The following is a 24,898-nucleotide window of genomic DNA, read 5'->3' as shown; positions in this document are numbered from 1 at the left end:
CCTGAGCTTCTTGTGATTTGTTTATAAGTGCTTACTAACAAGATACTAACCACCAGGAATGCTCTGGCAATTGGTTAAGTTGTTTCTTACTGCTGAAACTTTACAACCTAGAATTAATGAAATTTGAATTTTAACAAGGTTTTTCGCTTCAAGTTTAACTTGGTTATGTTGAGGTTTCACTGTTAATGTTCCCACTTTCAACTGGCGTCTCTCAGATAAAGGAAACATGCGAGTGAATAACACCACACTGGTCTCAAGGCAAGATGGTCACTGGGCTTGTCGCTTTATGATGTTCTTTCCTTGACAATACAAACATTGTCATGAGGCCTGCGAAGAAGAAAAAAAAAAAAGTCCCGCCCATACACTTCATTTATGGCAGGCATCGTAAATCATTTGCAGTTCCTAGGGCACAGCGGTTCCATCATTTTTTGACAATCTGGACGACATCTTCGTGGTGAACCACGTGCTGCAGGCCAACCCTCTGTGGGCTGTACTTGGTGCTCGTGCCCTGAAGGAACAGAAGGAGAAAAAAGTGTGAGCGATCATGCAACCAGCATGATATTCACGCAGGTTCAGGGCTGCGCATAAAGCATACTTGTGAACAACATCTGTAATTCAAACTCTATTTTTACACACTGCAGCACTTTCCTGTGGGCTCTTGTGCTGCTGCCGTTTATTGTTATTGCGCCTCGTGAAATAGGTTGGCACACGTCTCCTTTCCTAGAGCGGTCGTGGCTGTGCATGGCCGCCACAGTGGCTGAACATACACACAGCCAGCACACCCTGTTTTAGAGGTAATCTACCTTGTGTGCAAAACGTGGGCATGCTGTGATGGCGTGGAATCATGTGCATTGTCTTCCCGCGTGTTTAGTACTCGAGGTTGCATAATGTCAAGTTTCGGAGGCGCCTGATGAGAGAGGCAGATGAAGCATTTGCTTCCCGCTGCCAGCACTTTCGTGATAGCATAGTTTCATTGGGCAGCTACGGGCCACAGGTGCTGCTATGGGCTGTCCGGTATTGCATCCTGGCACTGGCCGCTCTAACACCGTCTGGGATGGTGGGTGCTGTCCACTCAGCTGCCCTGTGCAGTGAATGGGGTAGGACCATCTCACAGAGCTGACGCTTCCTTGCAGCTGCCTCTTTTGTGTCGATTTCGGTTGAAGCGTTTGGTTGCCAGTTGTTAGGTCTAAGGCTTTTCAAAGCTGCTTGTTGCACGTGGAGGGACACAACCCGGTGGACAGTGTTGAGGTGTCGCAATTTGCTTCCCTCATTTTAGTAAGCCTTGCACGAATTGAAATTACTTGTTTGACTCAAGAAAGCGACCTCTGTTCATGCAAACTTAGCATATGAGAAGCCGTCCGATATCTTTGCGAGCCGAACTGAATATTGTACCGTGTGAATGATGCGATGTAGAGGGTCTCTTCCTTGCAGCACTTCAGTGGTTTATCGAGAGCGCTTGAATGTATGCAGCGTGAGTAGAGTCACCTCTGGTTTTATGTCATCTGCATATCATCTGCGCTGCCGCTTCCTGCCCTTGCCAACGATTGAGCCAACTCAAACAATGCGGGTGCCTGTAACACGTTTGGCACAGTGGCTGCCTTTGTTGGCTCGCAACCCTCAGAAACTAGGACAGTGGCTGGCAGTCACCCCTTGTTGCTGCAGCCCTGTCGGTTGGAAGGTGTGTTCATGCGAGTGACATTTTGTCATGCAGACTAGCACATTGCCTTTACTGAGTTCTGACCTGCAGTCGTGTCACTGAGCCTACAGACATGCCGCCTGTGTACACCAGCAACAATGTTCGCATGTGTGCCATGTACGAAAGTGCATTGACATTTCCTTGGTGGTGCAGCTTCTGCTGCATGTACTGGCTCTTCTTTGTGATGCACACAGTGATGGTAAACCATGTGGCGTGTTTTTGCCATAGCATATAGCGATCTAAGTTTCGGGGGATGTGGGGACGTTCAGCTCTCTTGCGTCCCAAGCTTGTTTTCTCCGCATGGCTTCGTAGCATGTGCGACGCCAGTAGTTAGTAGCTGCACAGTAATACGAGGGGCATGACTGTTCCACTGCTAATGACACCTGACACTAAGGTGCAAGAGGAACTAGCCTCCTCTTTGACTTGGAGTAGATGTTGCGTGTTTGCTGGCAGGCTTCGCGGGACCGTCCCGTGAAGGCTCTGGAGCGGGACACCTGAATGGACGAATGCGAGTGTTTGCACGATTGCTTTTGTTTGCATGACTGCAAGCGACTTAGGTGTTAGTATTTAGCAGGGGCAAACATATTCGCTCAATATTTTTCGTGTGGCGAGTTCAACTTTCTCAATTTATCGGCGCCCACCAGCATGTTCCATTCACGGTAATGCGGCTAGATGGCACTGGTGTATAAAAGGCGCAATAAATTACTTTTTGTTTCCACAAGCTTTTTTCTCAGTTTTAGAAAGCATCATTTTTCAGTTCCTCTGCAGAAAATATACAGTAGTCAAGCACCTATTATCAATGCCTAAAATAAATACTTTTTTTACAGACTGAGGAATTAGCGCTCTAATCGTGACATTTCAGGCCCACATCAATTTTAACCCCCCCACGAATGGCAAAAGGTGACACCCCAGCTGAGTAGGTGTGCCACCAAAGGCCTGAACAGTTGGCATCAATTCCTCTAAGTTACGAGATCAATTGTACCTGTCATAGAATCATATCCCCACTCCTTACTGTTCTGCCATACAGTGGAGAGATGGATTGTTTTCTTGAGTGATTACCCCCACAACTGCAGACAGCAATTTAGCTTTTTGTTACCATTTAGGTGCACAACAAACCCAATCACTTCAAATACAGCAATCGAACCAGCACCACAAATGTCATCCTATCAATTATGAGAATGAGAATCTTGCAGATTTCCTGCCATAAGATAAGAATGGAAATTTACTTGTGTCGCTAAAGGTGCTGTAACTCAAAAAGTTTGGTTACATAAAACAATGTGCAATTCAACTGGTTCGGCAAGCATAATGTTACACAAAGGGAGGGCAGAAAGGATGCAACAACACCGCTAACAAGTTCAATTTTCTCGAAGGGATGCACGAACTTAGTATACAAAGGGTATCTACCAAGTTGAAATTTCCCAATTCCCTGAGTTTTCCAGGTTTTCCCTGAGTGCCTTTGCGAAATTCTCTGAGTGACACAGAACTTCGTTTTATGTCAAGACGAGTTGACACCATGTCGCCCGATGCTGCCACTCTCTTGTAAGCATATTAAAAAATTAAAAAATAAAGACTTAATTCTGTTTGAATAGTAAGGACTACTGTTTATTCAAAAAGAAAACAGCAGGGCAGGGTTAGTAAAATGCACAGCCAATAAAATGTTTTAAAAAATAAAAGGTAAAAACCATTGCAAATCGAGTCGTACATTCTCGTACGAATAAAAAGGAGATGCATACAAAAGCAAATATTTTCGAATATGAGCAATTTCTATCAACTGATAGCAAGCTCATCGGTATGAAGCCTGAACTTTGTCACAAGTGAGATTCTCTTTCAACAGTTGGTAAGTAAACCTTAACTGTCCTGACATACTCTCAGCCCACGCACAATGCCTCAGTGTCATGTTTCACTGCTTTAAAGGGTTCGTTTTGGTTCGGGTGAAGGACACCTGCATCTCGATGTCAGCCAACACTGTTTTTTGAGCTCAAGCTCCTTCAAAGAAGCTGCGGCACACTTCCTTTCCGCTTCATTCCTCAATGAGTAGGTCGTTTCTGTTTTCGTCCTCCTTCCACCGGGTGTCCGCCCTACAGACCATTTGAAGCATTCTCTTAGTCAGTTGTACAGTAAACATCAGATTTTTAGGACTCCCAAGGGGCAGTGAAAACATCCGAAAAATCGGGCAGTTCGAAAAAATGAATGCATGTCTTTTACTGCCCTTAAGCCCTGACCTCCATATAAAAAATTTCGGTTATGCGCTGGAAGTTATGTGGTCTCTAGGGAGTGTTCTGATGCAAGAATTTTTCAAATTGTTCATTGATAGTCGAGATAGAAATATTTCAGTGCTGCAAACCCATGATTTCATGAGGCGAGGGCCACTGCCAAGTGAGATGCTCTTTCCACTTGCCCCGTCTAGACTGTGCAAGCAAAATTCTTTCCCTGCATTCTCCCATACCGGAGCTCGAGGATCGCGTGACGCATACGTCATGAGCCTACCTGAATTTTTTCCCCCTTGCTTTTTTGCTGTGTGGTGCAATTCCACTGATGGCGTCGTGCACGAGCTGCTGCGTTTGTCTTGTTTCATGCACCACACAATTTTGCATGCTGCGCACTAGAACGCCTGACTAGCAGTATAAGCCCGTGCTGCGCGAATACTGAGGAAAACAAAAGGGGATCATAGAGCATGACCGCATGTTTGAACATTGTAGAAAATAACATCCTTTCGTTGTCTGCACGACAGGGGACATGCAGACGAAACGGAAGTACATCTCTCTTGCAGCGGTGCGAAGTAGAACAAGAACATGCAGACATTCAGTTTGTGCGTTTTGTTATATTTCTAAACTTTAATTTGTCGACTGAAGCAACAAATTACACAAATAACGGATGTTGCCTTGAATAATTCTCTAAGTCACATGTCACTACGAGCCAAGTCACAGCAGTGCAATGTACGTAGGCGTACTTGTGCGATTACGTTCACTCTCCGACTGGGAACACGGCACTCGCGACGACAAGTGCAGACAGCATTCGGTTTGAAACTTGTGGGGTCCCTCACACCCGTACAGATGTGGGGTCCCTCACACCCGTACTCTTGGGACAAAGGAACGACAACACAGTAGCGCAAACAATCACAAGGGCATTTATTGCACCTTTCATAAATCAATGCCTGCTAGCCGAGTTGCTATTCACAAAACATGCCGATGGGCGCGCGACAAATCTAGAAGTCTGACTCACCGCGACCGGAAGCGAGCGAATATGTTCGCCCCATGCTGGATCCCAAGGCCTGGTCGTTCGCGTGTATGGTCACGCGAATCGTGGCGCGTTCGAGGGCGGCCACGCGAGGCGGTCTCGCAGAAGCATGGGTCGGGGCGCACGCGGGATACGTCCCCGCCGCGCGCCGACCCGCCGGGCAAGAGGGTCGCTGCACGTGCGGCACGACCGTCCCGCTTCCTGTCTCGAACCCAACAGCCCGAGCGCCTTGTCTCCCGACGCCCGAGTAACCCCGCAGCGGCGCGACGCTCGCGCCATCTCTCGCACCGCGCTTCAACCACATTGACCGCCGCTGACGTCACGCAGGCCACGCGGCGAAGTGGGATTACAGGAGACGCGCTATGCGGGAAAAACATCAGGAAACGCGCGAGAGTCGCGCATCCCCACATCCCCCCAACCTTAAATCACTACATATTCCGGCGAGACATGTGACACGGTCTAACATCAAACTGTGCTTCGCAAACAAGGTAGAACATTAAACAGTGGTCGCGCCGAAGAAATGTCCGCACGCTGTCCATAACATGCGAGCCGACATTGTCCTTGGGTGCACCGCTGGCGTCCGCCGGTCACAGCAGCAGCTTTGCGACACGACAGCACGATTCCAGGCCAGGACTCCGGAGACGACGACGCAGTAGTCGGTACGAGCAAGCGTTGCTCGCGCCGACGCGCCCTGCTGGCGAGAGCCGCAGTAGCTGTCGCTGACCGCCGGCTCTTTTGTCCGCCGCCGAGGGTTGTGAGCTGGATGCAGGAGGCCGCCGAAGTCGCTGCGCCGAACTGGCCACAGCATCACCATCGCCCGGGGTGGCTCGATCGTAGTCCGGGGCAGCAGCAGACGATGTGCAGGTGACGGCAAACCAGGGGTGACTCCAATCACGCTGCGTAAACTCAACACACTCGGCAAACACTAAAGTAGTGCAAGGGAGATGAATTATGCATGCGCATCGCCCACGTGGTACGATGTTCAACTCGGCTAGCAAAAGATCGGGCAGCTACTCAGATGCTAAGTTCACGTGAACGAAGCTCGCTTTCTTGAGTCGAACGAGTAATTTCACTTCGTGCGAGGCTAAATAGAATGAGGGAAGCGAATTGCAACACCTCAACGCCACGGTCCACCAGGTTGTGTCCCTCCACGTGCGACAGGCAGCTTCGTAAAGCCTTAGGCCTAAAGCGTCGCTACCCTGACAACAACCGGCATCCAAAAACAGCACCCAAAATGGGCGCAAAACAGGCAGCCGCGAGGAGACGTTAGCTCTGTGAGGTGGTCCTACTCCGCTCGGTGCACAAAGCATCCGAGTTGACGGCGCCCACCGTCCCAGACGGTGTCGGAGCGCCCGGTGCCAGGCCGCAATACCAGTCAGCCCGTAGTGGCACCCGTGGCCCGCGGCCACCCGGCTCCCAGAGCCGCGACTTCATCCGAGTCAAAGAGATAGAAGAAGCTATTTACATAAGAAATTCGGATCACCCACGAGGCTTCCGTACTCACTCGCTTCAGGCTTGCCACTGCTCTGCGGGCGCTCAGCCTCGCTCTCCCAGGATGCAGACCACGTGGCTCTCATACCGACGAATGCCATTAAGAAAAAACACTTGCGAAAAGGCTTAGCATGTTGACATGTTCAAACACACTACCGCCACCATCACCTCGCTCAAGAAAGCACGCCGCCGACGCTAGCGATCAAAATTCACGCTAGGCCTACGCTTCGGTTCAAACAAAGGTCTCGAACGAAGCAGAACTGTTAAAACTATCGTCCGATGCCCCAAGAGCCCCACGTTGGGCGCCAGATGTGGGGTCCCTCACACCCGTACTCTTGGGACAAAGGAACGACAACACAGTAGCGCAAACAATCACAAGGGCATTTATTGCACCTTTCATAAATCAATGCCTGCTAGCCGAGTTGCTATTCACAAAACATGCCGATGGGCGCGCGACAAATCTAGAAGTCTGACTCACCGCGACCGGAAGCGAGCGAATATGTTCGCCCCATGCTGGATCCCAAGGCCTGGTCGTTCGCGTGTATGGTCACGCGAATCGTGGCGCGTTCGAGGGCGGCCACGCGAGGCGGTCTCGCAGAAGCATGGGTCGGGGCGCACGCGGGATACGTCCCCGCCGCGCGCCGACCCGCCGGGCAAGAGGGTCGCTGCACGTGCGGCACGACCGTCCCGCTTCCTGTCTCGAACCCAACAGCCCGAGCGCCTTGTCTCCCGACGCCCGAGTAACCCCGCAGCGGCGCGACGCTCGCGCCATCTCTCGCACCGCGCTTCAACCACATTGACCGCCGCTGACGTCACGCAGGCCACGCGGCGAAGTGGGATTACAGGAGACGCGCTATGCGGGAAAAACATCAGGGGACGCGCGAGAGTCGCGCATCCCCACAAACTTCAGCTCTTATTGCGGCGCACAGTGAAAAGAGCTGAAATTTGTCACATTACAGAGGCATTCTGACAGTGGTACATCACAGTGGCATTATGTGTTTGCTAAGAATGCCACATTACAGTGGCATTCTTAGCAGACACGATCGTAAGCGCGCATAGTATGCACGGTGCTTGTCAGTTCAAAATGGCCAGACTTGGTGAGGGGCCCTTGCGGGCTCAAATCGCCGCAGGCACATCTCAAAAAGCTTGGAAGGCCTGCCAGTACACTAATTAGGCATATCGGTGCTCGTACTGTGACAGGAGATGGCGGGTGCGCGCATGTATACTTAAGGAATACATACTGTGTCCCATGATAATTGCCCCCTTACCACACTTGTTATGCTTCACCACAATACTTTCGCATATGCTTCAACATGTAATATTGCTGTACTGAGGCGAAGCTGACTTTTGGGAACCGGCATTATGCAACGTGCCATGCTTTCTGAGCTTCGAAAGAAATTGCGAGGACCATAAAGGCAGAGTGGGTGCAGTTGCTGACAGCGGCGAATTCTTTCAATGAAAAACACGGCACACAATGGTAAGAAACTTAATAGCGAAAGTCGAAGCAGCTAGGCCCAGCATTGCCGCGGTGGTGGCTATGGTTGCCAGCAGACTTGCGTGTGAGAGCGCCGGTTCGAGGCGGCAAGGTTAAAATGGCGGCAATGGTGGTGGCTTTGATTAGTGCTGTTTCAGACTGGCAGTAACGGCAAAATGTCCAAAAACTCGGATGGTGAAGGGTTCTCGCGTCTGAAACTTCAGACATTATAATACATTAAATCTATGTGGGACGTGGTGGCGCCGCGAAGTGTTCAGGAGTTCGGAAGGTCGGTCGTTGACGGTACACTGGCAACTCCTCCAGAGGACGACACAGTGTCAAAGAGTATTCGTTGTGATTCCTCTCTACCGCGACTTTCATTCCCTTTCAACAAAATTACAGCCTTTTCCTTACAGAAGCACAAATTCCCCAAGTTTTCCCTAAGTATTTCCAGACTATTGAAGATCCCTGAGAATTCCTGGTTTTCCTTGTTTTCCCGGTTGGTAGACACCCTGATATATAGCAATGCAAAACAAAAAAAGATGTATAAAAATGGGAAAATGGATTGCAGCAGCACATACAAATGATACTGCTATCCTATCGCTATGCAAGTTCCTGCATCCATTCAATAAAATTCAGTTGTCAGTCAGCGGTGTTGTTGTTTCCTTCCTGTCATCCCTCTGTAACTTTATGCTGGCAGAATCAGTCGACATTCACCAACTCGTCCAGCAAAACACCATGTTAGCACAATTCATGCCAACTAGAAGTGCCAGAAAGAGTTCACACTGTAGGTTACCCACACGCTCTTTGCACACAGAGGAAGTCAAAAACGCTTCGAGATGGTCAAAAGGCCACAGCATGAGACTCACCCAGACGAGTGCGTACTTGAAGACGTGGACAATGCTGCGGTGGATTGCGTGACACTGCACAACGGGTAAAGAGAGGTAAAGCGAATTTCGAATGCGCTGTCAAAGACGTTTGAGACCACTGTAATCTTTGTCAGGCAACGCCTGCAACGTTGCATGCACTCTGCAGGCCTCACTGTGACGGCTTGCACTGCGATTAATGCGCAGTAAGGAACCTGCCCCTCAACTTGGCAGTAGGTGCCTTCAAACATGAACAAGACATCTAATTGCCATGCCATGCAACTGCACAATAGAGGGACTCATTATTTAACTGTTTCAAATACAACTGCTAGTAACAAGAATTCAACATTACAACACCGTAGGTGGCAGGCCTTTTTCCAAAGTGCAACAAATTCAATTTCTAAGTAATCATTAGCAGACTTTAAATGCAAATATTATTTATTAGCAATATGCTGCTGAACATTTAACAAAACTTTTAATATATAAAAATTCAGAAAGAAATTAGAACATATTGTAACTATTTTAATCAGGATGATTAGTGTGCCTGAAGCAACATGGCATCTTTCTCGCTGTCACTTCAACTTAAACACTTCTTAATCAAAACCAAAGTTCTCGAATTTCTGCATTGTTAAAGAAACGCGCTGACTTTTTCCACCGGTCTGCCATGTTGGAAAACGAGGTGCGAGCAATACCGGCAGTCGATAAGCTTTGCCATGTTATCTGTCGTATGAAAACAAAACCTGCAATAAAATTTCACTTGAACTAACTTCTGAGTACATGTAGATGGCGCAACCATTCTACAGATGTTTCATGTTCGTGAATTATCTCAGGCGTGGCCAGGGGCGCGTATCAGTGGATGGTCGAGCACACTTGGGTACAGCACTTGAAGAGTTAGGTAGCTTACCACATGCTCAACCGTTGCATTCCTTCGGAGAATAAGGCCACCATCAAAGTCAGGAGGAGCTTGAAGACAAACAGAAAAAAAAAAGGTATGTGAGAGGGAAACAGACATATTACAGTGGCATTCTTTCCTAACCTCATCCGCATATCCAAGGGCAAAAAAAGAAACTGTTTATTAGTTGAGAAAATGAGGGCTGAATTCCCATTACTAAATTTCATGCCAAAAACAGTCACGTCAGGACATAAGCATAATGCCAGAGGTTCTATGACAGAATCAATACTCGTTACAATGAAATCATGTCAGCCACAACAATACCTTCTCAGTATTCTATACTCATTGCGAACATACATAGATATTGGCTGAAAAAAAAAAAAAATGAAACGACGTCTAGGCCTAAGAAACGCAAGTAGGGTGCCTCCAATGGGCCAGCAAAGGGTCTCCCGTGAATTTTGATAGTCCGTCACCACCTTGCTGTGCCGATACGAGGCACGGGAAGATCAGCAAACTACACACACATGCTCTTACAGATATGCTTGAATGTTCCTTTTGTAAGAAACAATATATCAGTGAAACGGGACAATCAATGAACGTCAGATTAAACGGACATCGCGCGGACACAGCTAAAGAGCTTCCCAGAGCTGTCGCCAAGCATTTCAACCAACCAGGTCATAACATTGATGAACTTTAAACTCTACATCTTACAGTCAAATTTCCGTTCTGAATGAGAAAGAAAATACAGAGATCATACCTTACCAATAAGTTCAAGACATTGCAACCAATAGGCATAAATGTTTAAAAGGGAGCTTTAGAATCTATTTGCTATGCTAAATTTCAAGCTATAGGCAACAACACTTAGTTTGGTTTCTTAGCATTTCTTTTTTCTTCTTCTTCCTTCCGTTTTCTTTTTTCCTTTTATTTATTTATTTATTCCATTCCAGTATTTCTCTATTTTTTTTTTTTCACAAGCACCAGTTTCTGCCGCCCCTTCTATCATCTCTTTCAGAGACACGATAGCCCACGACCACCAGCGAAACAGGTAATAGAGGGCTGCTGTGCACGCCGGCTGACACACGAGCATTGACACGTGATTGACAGACGGCCGTGTTCCTGTCCTTGTGCACAGCACTCCTTTATTCTCAATTCATCACCCTCGCCGCTAATGCACCTTCTCTCGTTGCCGCACCCACCCACCTTACGCCCTCTCCCCTTTAGAAGAACCCCACCTATATATACTGTGGCGAGGAAAGCATATGTCGCCTTGAAGAAGCCAAGTCCACTTGTCGAAACGTTGGCTCCTGCTTTCACCTTGTTCTCGTTTTGCTAATTTCCTGGGTATGTAGCATAAATAATTTTTAACTCATTCTTAGATAATTAACACAGGCACAGTACACTGTAGCATGTGTAAGACGGTTAAACGAGTCATTTTGAGCCAGCAACTTTTATAAACTGTTACTTATTAGGTGGCAATTCGGGCATAATAGCGCTTTGCATCCCCAATTTGCATCCTTGAATTTTCATCTCCCCCCTTCCCCATGTTTTCCCTGGACTTTTGCGCAGGTGTTTCAACACCTCCAAAGAGAATTGTTGGTTGGTGGTTTGACGTTGAGGGACGAATTCTGAGTGTAGGTTGTGGGGATGCGCGACCCTCACGCATCCCCTGATATGTTGTTTTCCTCGCGTAGCTCTAGTCTCCTGTAATCCGGCTTCGCCGCGTGGCCTGGAGCCCGCGGCGGTCGGTGTGGTTGAAGCGCAGTACGAGAGATGGCACGAGTGCTGCACTGCTAACGCCGCCTCACGGCGGGGTTACTTGGGCGCGTAAATGAGAAGGCTCTTCCTCTTTGGTTCGAGATTGTCAAGCGGCGCGGACGTCACGCGCGTGCGCCGATCCATGGTCTGCGAGACCGTCTTGTGAGGCCTCGTTCGAACGTGCCACCGTTCGCGTGATCGTACGCGCGAACGACCAGACGTTGGGATCCAGCATGGGGCGAACATATTTGCTCGCTATCCGGTCGCGGTGAGTCGGACTTCCTAGATTTGTCATGTGCCCATCGTCATGTTTTGTGGATAGCAGCTCGGCTAGCAGGCATTATTTATTAGAGGTGCAATAAATGCCCTTGTGATTGTTTGCACTAATGTGTTGTCGTTCCTTTGTCCCAAGAGCACGGGAGTGAGAATCCCACAAGGTTGAAGATGTCAAAGAACACACAGATCAGTATCATCTTCATATTCGATTGAACCTGATGACCTTTTCTAGGACGAGGTGAGCCAGGTGACTTCACCTGACTGGTTTGTTGTTTACTTTCGGGATCATACCCATGGCACCGTGACTTGTTGCATGTGTTGATTTTGTTGAAAAACTTTGGACTGTCTGTGGCCGCATCCTTCATTACATGACAGACTTCCACGCGACGATCCTTTTATGACAATAGTTCTTTCGGAGGGTTTAGATTAATGCCTTTTGGTTCTCGAGCAGCGAAATATTCTTTTTTTTTTTGGTGAGAAGTCTGGCACAAAATTAGCAGCCACTCGTTGCATTCCCAATTCATCATGCAATATGCACTGAATGGAGCTCCAGAATAATGCCAATAAGTCTTCGAGTTGGTCGATTATTCTGCATCAATCTTTCCCAATGAGACAGCGTATTTTGGCTATGTTGTCCACGGTTCACGCACTTGAAGGACAACTGTAACGAGACCGATCTTCAAAGGTAATTTCCTGAGCGAACCATTCACACCAAGATGGCAAGTTGGTCCAGTTGGTTGCGATTCGTAGTAAGGTTCGTTACAGCACAACACACAAGTGTGTTGCGCTGTAACGAACCTTACTATGAAACCATTCCCACACTTGCATTTTACTGGAAGCGTGTTCTTTGTGAGCTGTTTACATATTCACAACAGTTTCTGCCGTGTTCTTGCCGAGTAAAAAAAACAAAACTTCACAGCCGCACGGTTTGTGAAAATCTGCTGTTTCTTCGTGTCACGAGCAGACTACAGACACACACACAGAATTTCCGGAGAAACCGTACACGTCGTTGTCAGTTGACGCCACTTGGCATACTGACTCGGCAGAGGTCCTCCCACAGCGCCCTAGTGGCGCAACCTTGTACTACAAGTACACGATGCGCAGGAGTATGATTTCGGTTATTTTTGGGTCCCCCCTCGTACATAGGTGCTAGGAGTGGTGGTGCTGCAGGGAAGTTCGACTAATTGCACAGGTCCAAGACATGTCACCTGAAAGACCGATCAGCAAGTGTCTGACTTTTGCCCCATGTTTTTAAAGGCCGTACGTTAGAAAATAAAGGAAGAGTTTTACCATGCTGGCGGATGCTGATCACAGCACATGGTATGCTAAATTCTTCCAATAAAGCGTGACTGGCACCTGCACTGTGGCATTCTTTTCACATTTACTTTCTTGGTGCTTTTCATTTCGGAGTGCTGCAGAATATTAGCCTATGTAATTTATATTGAAGCTTCTCACAACTGTCGTGCGAAACCTTGTGTTATAGACATAATATTGGTTGGTTGGATTATAACGACACCCGGATTAAAACGACGTTCTCAGGACCACGTGAGAACGTCATGCAGTTGGGGTTTCATTGTAGTAGGAGAATGCTCTATTAAATTAAACTATGACCAATCAAATTTTAGATTTACTTATTTTCAATAATTCATTGTATACATGTTTGTTATATCAAGATGTGGCGGTATTTTGATGAACTAACTGAACTCTATTTTGCACAGGGAAAGCTCACAAAAGTTGCGAGTTTTATTGGCTGATTGATAGGAACCAACACCCCAAATCAACTCCAGAACTATGTGAGCCCATAGTGGGGCAGCTGCAAATTAATTCTGATGACCTTGGGTTCATTAACGTGCATCCAAACCAAGCATACGAGTGCATTTGCATTTTGCTACCATGAGAATACAGCTGCCATTGCCTGTAAGGTTGGCAGGTTGAGCCCTTTTTTTAGAACACAGTATGATTATCAATTGATAAACAATTAACTATATCCAGGCAGACATGAAGTGAAGATCTATGGTGTCACAGATATGGTAGCAGAGTTTTGAGGAGACATCGTCACCAGGAAGTTGTTTTCATATCTTTTCGGGGCTTGCAAAACTTCAGCTCACAGTATGACTGACCTGTCTAATATCTCGCAAGTGCAATATCGTATTTACTCGCATATGATCACACTTCTTTCCCAGAAAAACTGACCCAAATTCAGGGGTGCGATCATTATGCGGGTTAAATTTGCCACGAAAAGAAACATTTCTTTTTCATCCCGCATTTGCTGTGGGATGACCAGCAGGCGGCTGTCACTGTCAGTGCGGGCAATGTGGAACACCAAAACAAAATGGCAGGCAGCGGAGCAAGCCGAACACACCGAATGCGATTATTTTTCTTCTCGTGAGTACATTACGCGCATTGGAACAGTTTCTTCCATATCAGTAATGAATAATATCGTTAATATCAGCAAGTTTGTGGCAATAACGTAGCCATGTCCCCTCTGAGGGGACAGAAACAGAGATGGGCCCGCTTAGCCGCCAGTGACATAGAAACACATGGCGGGCATGCTGCGGTAACTGCGGTGTTTGTCTTCACTACTATCCTAATACGGCACGTTTCCGCTAAGGGTGGGCGAATATCTTAGCTGCGTTACATGCGTCGCCGTATGAATAGGGTACACTTCTAACGTATCAGCGTAAATGTGGCTACTATTGTTACCGCTCGCGATTCGTTGCGTGCCCACGAGTGCAGACAAGAAGAATCGAAAGGCGCCCTTTATGTTGTTGTTGACCAAAACCATTATGAAGCCTACAAATAATAAAGCCGAGGCAAGTTTGGCTGTAGCTTTTTCTTTTTCATGGGAGTGTGGAAAGTGATGAAAGGAATGTAATGGGGCATCTGCTGCTTAAGAATGCTGGGTGAGTGCAGACCGCTTTGCATGTCTTCAAGAGTTGTTCGCATAGCATTCGACAGATGGGAAGCGCGATCATCATTAGCTGGACTTGGTGCACAACATGTTGCTGTGACAAGTTCAGGGTGCGATCATTATGTGAGTAAATACTGTAATCAGTCTGCCTTAATTCAATCATTTCTCTCTGTCATCACTTTAATAACCTGCCTTCCAAATCACTGGAGTAGCAGGGGCATACACTAATGACAAAGAGTTGCATTCAAGACAGCCACTCACATCCACGCTTCTTAGTGTAGACCCGAATCAGAGCCAGGTATTCCCACAGCCTCTCCAGGAAATAGTCCAGGTTCAGCTTCATGTTGCAGCTGCAGGCAGGTACAAAGAACGAATGCAAATCATCATCATCATCATCATCATCATCATCATCAGTCTCAGCCTATTTTATGTTCGCTGTAGGACGAAGGCCTCTCCCTGCAATCTCCAATTACCTCTGTCCTGCGCCAACCGATTCCAACTTGCACCTGCGAATTTCCTAATTTCATAACCCCACCTAGTCTTCTGTCATCCTCGACTGCACTTCCCTTCTCTTGGCACCCATTCTGTAACCCTAATGGCCCACTGGTTATCTACGCATTACATGGGCGCCCAGCTCCATTTTTTCCTCTTAATGACAATTATAATATTGTCTATACCTGTTTGCTCTCTGATCCACACAGCTCTCTTCCTGTCTCTTATTGTTACACCTATCATTCTTCGTTCCATCGCTCTTTGCGCGGTCCTTAACTTGTTCTCGAGCTTCTTTGTCAGCCTCCAAATTTCTCCCCCATATGTTAGGCCCAGCAGAATGCAGTGATTGTACACCTTTCTTTTCAATGATAATGGTTAGCTTCCAGTCAGAAGCTGATCTGATAGTGTCTGCCGCAGGCGTTCAAACCCATTTTTATTCTTCTGCGAATTTCCTTCTCATGATCAGGGTCCCCTGCGAGTAATTGCCCTAAGTAAATGTATTGCTTCACAGATTCTAGAGGCGGACTGGCGATCTTGAACTCTTGTTCCCTTGCCCAGCTATTTATCATTATCTTTGTCTTTTGCACAGTAACCTTCAACCCCATTCTTATACTCTCTATGATAAGGTCCTCAATTATTTGTTGTAACTCGTCCCCAGTGTTGCTGAACAGGGCAGTGTCATCTGCAAACCGGAGGTTGCCGAGATAGTCGCCGTTTATCCTCACTCCTAAGCCTTCCCACTTTAATAGATTGAAGACTTCCTCCAAGCATGCAGTGAATATCATTGGAGAGATTGTGTCTCATTGCCTGACCCCTTTCTTTATAGGTATCCTCCTACTTTTCTTGTGGAGAATCGAGGTACCTGTAGAATCTTTGTAGATATTTTCCAAGATATTTACATAAGCCTCCTGTACTCCTTGATTACGTAATGCCTCTATGGATTCTGTTACATCTACTTAATCGATTGCCTTTTCATAATCTATGAAAGCCATATAGAGAGGGTGATTGCAGCACTGAATGCAAATCAGCTGAAGGCTAATCGCAGCAAAACTTTAGCTCGTGCTTTCTTCTTCTTGGAATGAGAGTTATGCCACTACTGACCATGGACAACAATTATAGTTTATAGATTCCCTTGAACAAAAATATGCTAGATGGAAACAATAACCTGTAATTTCTTCACAAGGCAACAAATATTGTACAGAAACCATTGACAACGACTGTCAATGTAAGTGAACAGCAAAATGCTTAAAGCTATTCACTTTTTTAATGGAATGATTAGCTTGGCGGCGTACAGCTGTTACAGTGAGGATATTGAGGTAGCATCTGTTGTTTCCCTGTGTAATTCTATAGAAAACAGATCCCTCATATGTGCGTTGTTTTCGGAGGCGCCGGCATAGAAGGCGACTGCCATCCTCCTCTTCCGACTGAGCCCTCTCCCATAGCTGCCACAGGGAGAGGCGGTGGTGTGCCCTTCCCGAACGCAGTGCTACTGCATATAAACCTCAAGACACCCCAAGGCTCACGCGTGACAGCAAGTGCGTCTCGAAAGAGCTGGTTGGTATTCGGGCATATTTTCAAAAGCTGTTCACCTTTATCACTCAACTTGGACGAGGCAGAAAATTTGAATAAAGGTGCCCGAAAGTAAGAATTAAGGAAGAGGTTAAAAAGGCATGGCAACCTCCCGGAGCTCAAGGACACGAGCACATTAAAATTCAGGTTTAATAATTAGTTCAAGTCAAAACTTTTACTAGCTGCAATTACCAGTAAGAATGAATCACGTACACGCTGCGAGGCTCACCTGACAACAACACTGTGCGGCTGGCGGGCAAGCCGGTCCACCTCCTCGATGGCAATCTGGTCGATCTTGTTGTAAACGTATACACAAGGCAGATAGACCCTGTTGCGCAGGATAACATCAATCAGCTCATCCGGGGTACAGTCCTCACGGAAGAGGACTTCGGCATTGAAGATCTCTGCATTGGGAAACATTTTCGGTCACACATCCACGGACCACTAAAAGCAGCGAGCTTTGCTTCTAATTTTTCTGACCTTGTAAATTCAACTCTCAGCCAAGCAACTGAGCTTCTGAGGAACTGCGGCTCTCAGAAAAAGAAAGCTTCTGGACTTATTTTTCATCGCAGTTTAGGATTAGTACAACTGGCTGCATGCAAATAGGCAACACAGGCTTGTGCAGTGCTTTGGTTATCATTCTTACGGCTAGCAGCACGACATTTCAGCCAGTACTACTTGCAATGCTGTTGCACCTAATTGAAACAACAGCACATGACCCCACGGCCATTACTACTAAACCTGACTCAGAAATTCCTGCTCGTGCCACTTCAGCACCCAGTGGCACTGCTGCTGGTACTGCCGATGTAATGCAACACCAATTAACAAAAAGAAATTAACTATTGTCTGTGAAGAGACATCAATAGCACCATTGTAATCATGTTATCAAAGGCCATGCTAAAGATTTCCTCTTGTAGTGGCTATTACCATTATGCCACATCCCCACTGGGGCATTAGGCGCCTACAGCGATCAGATAGCTCCTGCTGACAAAATGCCACGTCATTCATACTGCTTGTCCACTGCACAGCCGAAGAACTCGAGATGCTGCGAAATTTTACTAGTAGCGCCATCTGCCAGGTATACACGGAATTACACATGCACACGGGTATCCCAGATGACCCTGTACGTCCAACACTTCCTCTACTTGCGCCGAGTTTGTGTGTGTGTGTGCTTTTTCAGATCGATCGAAAGGACAAGCCCCGAAAAAGAAGACGCGCAGGCACAGTTATGGCTATGCATCAGGAGCAGAAGAGGCGTTCCCCAAAGAAGAGATGGTGCTAGTGGCGGCGATGGGCACGGCCTGCTTGCAAGACTTTTGTGTTCTGATTGGTTCCCGGCGAGGGATTGCAGATGCCAGATGTCCCAGTGTGAACGAGCTCATACTGCTGGCACAACTGCTGAGAGCCCAGCCCAGGTGCAGACACTCACTGTACTCGTGAAGAACCATTTGGACAAGCTTCTCGTCGCACTTTGTCAGGTTGCAAGTCGAGTTAAAGCTCAGGCCTCCCGCTTTCTTTTCCTGCAATCATAAGGGCAAGCGAGAAAAATAAGTCCCTCGGACGATAAGAAACTGCAATACCACTAACGAAAGTTTTAAGAAACATCAGCAAGCATCGTGCCTGGGCATGATGTAGTTGCAATACTTATTTTAAAACTAATCACACGACATTCTTTTAAAATAATGGTGCACAAACAGTTAGGTGGCCTCTGAGTAAAAGACACGCAGTAAAGCATGAAAAAAGGCTCGCTGGCAAACCTATGTGTAGCTTTTTATACAGGCCCATGGACTTGGAGAGAAAGAAAAAGAGAAGAAAATATTAAGAGTAGCTTTTGTCTAGCCAAAAAGTAAACCAACTCTTGTTTTTCATTACAGTTTCATCATGCAGAGAGTACCATTTTCACGATTAAGAGTACCACCTTCGAAAAAAAAAATGTAGAAAACGCCGCACCTTTAACCATGTTCGCTACATGCCAACAGAGGGCACACAGCACTTTACAAACTTCACCTGCAAACAAACTGCCACCAAACGCACACTCTTGGGCAGTTAGGAACAAGACTTTTCTGGCGCAGCGTCAAAAGTTGTAAAGAACTGTGCATTCTCTGACTTGTACAGCTTTAGAACATGTTAGTATAGTCTTCGGTCTAAACAGCTCTTGGTGTGTGCACTGCATGCAATGGCGTGCATACAGCAAACTTGTGGTGACTCACCTTGAAGTAAATATTTGGCGGCAGCTTGTTTAGCCTGATGCCAACGGCTTCCAACTCTTGCTCCAGCAGCTTCCTGGAAACCACGGTAAGTTAGGAGTTTTGAATCCACCGAGTGCAATTTGAACTAAATGACAGTAAATCAAACTACAATCCTGAGTTCCTAAAGGTTCTTCACAGCATGATCTAAAGCACAACTGAAACTTAACTGAAACATGAATTGGGTAATTTCGCAATTTCCTAATTGCAGGTGCAACGTGTGATAAGTGTTTGTGATGCCCATGTAGCATATAAGACGTGCAGCAAGCAAATGTGCTGTGACATCTTTAAAGGATCCTCGAATCACTTTTTATTTTAGTCTAGAAATGCATTTGAAATTAAAATAGACTCTTTCAGAAATACTTTGCTGTAAAAAGTACTTCAATGTGTTCAACAGAAGCGGTGTTATTAGCAATTAAAGATCACCTATGATACCCTTCGCAGTGCTCCAGCACCTTTTTCAATGTCTTGCACTGCAAAGGCTACAGCGGAGCAGGGAGTGCCCACAACGCTCTGCCTACTGAACGTCACCGTTTGATTTTGGATGTCCACTGGGATGCCACTACTTCCGATTTTGGCACCTACGATGCGCCAAAGTTGGAGGCTATCCCTCAACTTATGGTTAAGTTCCCAGTGCCTCATGCCTTTGCTGTGCTACAGTGCACGAGATAGTGATGCGCAACTGTTTTGTTGCACTGAGTGCCACGAGTAGCACATTCTCTTTCAGACTTATCTCTGTAGCAACCACACAATTTACAAGGGTCAAACAGAACATTGTCTTTATGTTCTCTTGTGCAAATATATTGGCAACGCGCCCATCGGCTTAAAGACGCAGATATAATCCGGCCACGGCCAACCTGGAACGCGTGCCTTGTGTTTCAGCTGTAATATGGCGTAAAACATGGGCCTGCGCCGCGCGCGACACTAGAGAAAATGCGACATCTAGCGTCTGGTAGAACATGTCTTAGCTCATGCCCGAGCCGCCAGACCAGAGTGCACTGTGTGCAATCTTGGCTGGCCAGCAGCTTGCTGGCCTACAGTTTGGGTGCACAAAGAGAGTGTGCCAAGTTAACACTTTTGCCAGTCACACATTGGTGCTCGGGACCACTCAGCGCGCACCTGGAGCAGTACTCTACCTGTAGCCACATCACTCATAGAGACCCACCAGAGTGCGCGGTTGTCCCACGCGAACTGTGGTGAGCTCAGTGATGGGGGCTAATTGCGGCGTCCCGCAGGGGCAGCGTCATCTACGCTATGCAGCTACATGCAACTGTATGCAGTGGCCAGCTGTAGTGCATACGACAGCGGTGGAATGCAAGCTCATGCTCATGTGCCCCAGACTGACCGTGCTACATGGTGCGGACCGGCTTTGTCCAGTGCCAGCTTGACCAACTGAGTAGTAACATCCAAATTGCTTGTTTTGAAGTGCTATCAATAGCTTGCCACGACGCTATGTTTGCGAAGGCCAGGAGCGGCCAGAAGTGAGCGCGAGCTGGCAGGCGTACGAGTGTTCTGACCTTCTTAAGTTTTGCATGATTAGAGGCTAGTTGACTGCTCAAAACTAATAGAAATTAGTGAGACCCAATGGCTACGACAGCGATAAACATTGTGGCCAAGGTTTAATTCCTACGTGGGCGAGCATGAGACTATAATCAGCTTCTTCTGGAAGATCTCTAAACTTGCTAAGTTGATTCTATGGTTCTTCTAGAATGCAACACAGTCCATTTCATTGCGATAGCAATCATATAGGCACTCCAGCTGCTTTCCTGCCACCATCGTTGGCGTCGCTGTGATGTTCCGTAAAAAGCCCAAGTGTGATAACATTGTAGATGCACGCATATACTGTCGGTGTGAATGAAAGCGTGCGAGGATGAGCTGAGGATGGTGGCTCTATTTTGCATGTGCAAGGGAGGAAGACGGGAAGGAATCACTCCATCTTTTATCGCACACAAGACACTGGGGAAGTAGAAGGGGGGTGTTCTACTCCAACGGCGGTGGCGTAGGGCATGGCTGCGTGGGCCCTATCTTGAAAGCGATCTGCGATGGGTACAGAATGCAGGCATGCAGAGGGCCGATAGCTTCGTGTGTGCTGTGTTCTCACTGTTTAGTTCGCGTTAAAGGGAGAGGCAGCACGAAGGTCAATTTGTTTGCAGCTGCTGCTGCTCTTCATCATGCCAGTATTTCAACGACTGTCTGCGGTCATATTGACATATGGCCATGTTTGCCTGTGCGTGTGCGTGACACCATGCTCGTTAATTTAGTTAGTAAATGAATGTTTACAAGTTTATGCGGCCGATAAAGCCATGTACTATCCTTACTTTGTATAGCTGCTTAATGATTTGCTATTGCAATTGATGCTTTCCCTTTCGGGCGAAACTGCAAATTTTTTAGCAATAAACAATTACTGTAGAAACCTGCGTATAATACGAAGCTGCACATAATACGAGGTGAAATTTTTGGGACATGGTACGGAAAAAATTGCTAGAAAAAAAATTTATGTGCTTATGATATGAGTGAGGAAAATATTTATTTAAATTGCACTCTGCACTTCAATCACTGTCTTCCTGAGCTGCGCTCTCTTCGGATAGTTCTTTGTCGGACATATCTTCCCAGAGGTACTCATCCTCTGTGCCATCTAACGTGTTCCGAGATGCCGCACTTTTCGAAAGCATGACACACCAGGTCCCCTGATATGCTCGCCCATGTGGTCCACAATCCACTTGCATAGTGTGGCTGGCAATGCCTGCTTCAGTCACCCAGTCGGCGTCACTGCAGGCCCACCTGAGCACATCCACTCTGCGTAGCACTGCTTGACTGCGTCCTTGAACGGCTCGTTCATGCAAACATCTAGAGGCTGCAGCTGACACGTCATCCCACCCGGGATAACGACGAGTTCAGTGCCAGATTCGTGCAACACCCTCTTCACCGAGTTGGCCAAATGTCAACGAAACTTGTCCAGCATGAGGATGGACGGGAATGACAATAGTGCTCCGGGCCACCTATATCACACGGACTTTATCCAGTCGACCTCAAGATCCTCGTTAATCCAGCCTTTCTCATGGCATCTCACAGTCACATTTTTTGGCAGCTCCTCACCTTTAGGCACCGTTTTGCGCTTGAAGATGACATAGGGCGGGAGCCTGCGGCCATCTGCCGTGCATGACAACATGACGGTAACTCACATCTTCTCTTTGTCAGTGGATAGCACATAAACCTGTTTAGAGCCCTTTTCATGAATGGTGAGGGATGATGGCATGTCCAGATAAACTGGAATTTGGTCAGCATTGCCAGTTTGCCCTAGTTGGAGGTTCTAGGACTTGCAGAGCGAAATAATGTGGAGTTGGAAAACCACAAGCAGCTCTTCTAATGATTCGGGCAGCTTTTGCAAAATCAAAGTTCAGCAGCACAAGCAAAATCCAGCACGGCACATGTAGCGATACAGTGCTTACTCGCTTTGAAGGCAGAGCTCGGTAGCCCCTTTCCTCTTGCAAGCTCTCTAGCTTTTGCCTACATAAGCTCCACACTCACAGCTAGATGCGTGGCTCGCTGTTGGCGTATGAACTACGTTATGGCGAGTTCGATTTCCGGGAATGTCCCATTCTTCAGGCCGCGAAAGCTTTTTTGCGTTTTGCAGCATGCAAAAAGGGCTTCCTTCTGTCATTGCCATCCGCGAATGCTTCCCTCGTTGATACCAAACTGCCTCCCGGCCGCACTGTTGCCGATGTCCTGTGCGGCTAAGATCACCTTTCTCTTGAAAGCAGCTGAGTACCGTTTTCGCGGCCCTGACATCTTGCTCCTTCACTGAGGAATAAAAAAGATGCACTTCGCGAAATATGGTTTGCACGTGTGCTGCCAAGGTGTGCACACAACAATAAAGAAACGATGCCGTATCCACGCAGCAATAACGAAACCAAGACATAGCCACACAGCAATAATGAAGCTGCGCCAAAGCCACGCAGCAATAACAAAGCCAAGCTATAGCCATGCAGCAATAATGAAACCAAAACTTTGTGCCCGAATTTCTTACTGAAATTTTCGTTTGGATCTGCATATAGTATGAGGTGGAAATTTGGGACGCTAATAGTAGGAAAATAAAACATCTCACATTATATGTGGGTCCTTACAATAAGCAGACCTGACCAGACACTCAAAATCTATGCCATCATGACACGCTGGCACAAGAACTTCAAGGAAGTTTCACCACCTATCACTCACCTTCACGTCTGTTCTGGCTTACTGTACCTCCTCTGATAGTAAGAGTTGCGTATTGCAGAATTTTAATTTACTGATAGAGCTCTACTTGATATTCCTCCTCAGCTCCTTGGTACATACTCCTTTTAGCAAATCTCCAAGTTTGCTTAGCACCATAACTTCACGCAAATCCCTCTTTTAGATGGCTGCAGACACACACATCTTCTTCAAGAAGTGAACAACTAAGTGCACAACTGTCTCGAACGTGAAGCAGTCCCCTTACCGATGCACCTCGCTCTTGCCGGCGTCCAGCATCATGACAACAAGGTCGGCAGTTCGGGCCACGGCAATCACCTGGCGTCCTCGTCCCTTTCCTAGAGGGCGACACGACACCAGAAAGGAACGCACTGGGATAAGCTTGATACAGCAGTGGCTCTGTTCATGCTTGTGACGAGAACGCCTTAAGGAACACTAACGCCCATGTGGTATTAACACAGAGAAAGTGTTATATTTTAGTCCAGAAAATGCTTATCCAACACGGTTAGGAAAGGAAGTCCCCTTGGAAAAAAGGACAACCACTCAAGGAGTGTGGCTTGTTCCGAATGGGCTGATCATTACTTTCACGTTTAGCACATTGAAACAGTTATAAGTGTCGCTATAGGGATACACAACTATTAATAAAAACAAGAGTAAGATTTGGAATGAGCAACAGTGCTCAACTTACCAGCTGACATAACGGTTTTAGCAGCAACAAGACCTCTACAAGGCAGTACTTTAGTGCGTAAACAGCCTAAGAGCTCAAGAACTAGGTTTGTTGGCTTCATTCCGTCCACCCGTTTCACTACACCTTTGTCATCAGTCCACATCCTCATTCTCAGCTTCATCCTTGGCATATGGCGAAGAAAAAACAAAATTTTTGCCCTCCAACGACAGTGTTCAGAGCCAACACGCTATTCACTCAGCCATTGTGTACCATTCGCAGTTGTCAAATTTATGTGGGGTATTGTGCATCCCGTATACTTTTGATAGTGGTGGTTTCTGTGCATGTACTTTGGAGACTACAGCAGACAAAGACAGACAGCAACACGAAAACAAACGACAATGCACAATGCTAGAAGCAATAAGTCAAAGCTGTACCTTGAGAGGCACCTTCGATGATACCAGGCAGATCGAGAAGCTGTATGTTGGCACCTTTGTACTGCAAGAGACATCACGGAAATGTTAAATTTGCAACATGTGCACAAATAAGAGTCCCCCCCAGTGAGTGCAAACTCAAGCTTTCCAGTTCCAGTCATTGGCCAGTTCAACAGCAATTGACACACATGAACAAAATGTTGATGATTTGGGATTTTTATGGCGCAGCAGCCGTGCAGACTATAATGCGCCAAGAACAAAATGAAGTGACTACAATTGAATTATTGAATTTGATGTCCCAAATCAGCACACAGGCTCAAAAAAATTAAATTGCAGGGTTTTACATGCACCCCACAATTTAATTTTGATGATCTCATTATGAGGCACGGCACGTGGGGGGGGAGGGGGTCACTCAAGATTACTTTTGACCACCTGCAATTCTTTAATGTGCAACCAAATAAAAGCACAAGAGCATTCTTGCATTTCCCCACAACTGAAATGTGGCCGCCGCAGCTGGGATTGAACCACCCAGGCTAGGACAGACTCCTTAGTGGAAGTCTCCGACTGAAAGAAGAAGCAACCAGTACAGATGTACACAGAGGGCCAAGGTGGTAGACAGGGGCCTTCTTTCTCTTAAGGTCACTTTGTGCCTATGTACCGACTAAAAT

At 46.9% G+C, this 24,898-nt stretch overlaps 1 protein-coding gene across 1 annotated transcript in view; it reads right to left on the bottom strand.

Annotated features, from left to right (window-relative positions):
* Positions 1-253: 253 nt before the first annotated feature.
* LOC142590360 (developmentally-regulated GTP-binding protein 2) overlaps positions 254-24,898 on the bottom strand; it is a 28,232-nt gene continuing 3,587 nt past the window's right edge. The window contains exons 5-13 of the mRNA XM_075702424.1: positions 24,234-24,294; positions 23,380-23,470; positions 18,870-18,942; positions 18,089-18,179; positions 16,889-17,063; positions 14,860-14,948; positions 9,669-9,727; positions 8,768-8,821; positions 254-508 (exon numbers count right to left, since the gene is read on the bottom strand). Of these exons, the coding sequence (XP_075558539.1) occupies positions 422-508; positions 8,768-8,821; positions 9,669-9,727; positions 14,860-14,948; positions 16,889-17,063; positions 18,089-18,179; positions 18,870-18,942; positions 23,380-23,470; positions 24,234-24,294 (780 nt within the window). The 3' untranslated portion in view covers positions 254-421. The remainder of the gene's footprint in view (positions 509-8,767; positions 8,822-9,668; positions 9,728-14,859; positions 14,949-16,888; positions 17,064-18,088; positions 18,180-18,869; positions 18,943-23,379; positions 23,471-24,233; positions 24,295-24,898) is intronic.

This window comes from Dermacentor variabilis, chromosome 8 (assembly GCF_050947875.1).
Source record: "Dermacentor variabilis isolate Ectoservices chromosome 8, ASM5094787v1, whole genome shotgun sequence".
NCBI lineage: Eukaryota > Metazoa > Arthropoda > Arachnida > Ixodida > Ixodidae > Dermacentor > Dermacentor variabilis.
This window is presented reverse-complemented; position numbering and strand designations above follow the sequence as displayed.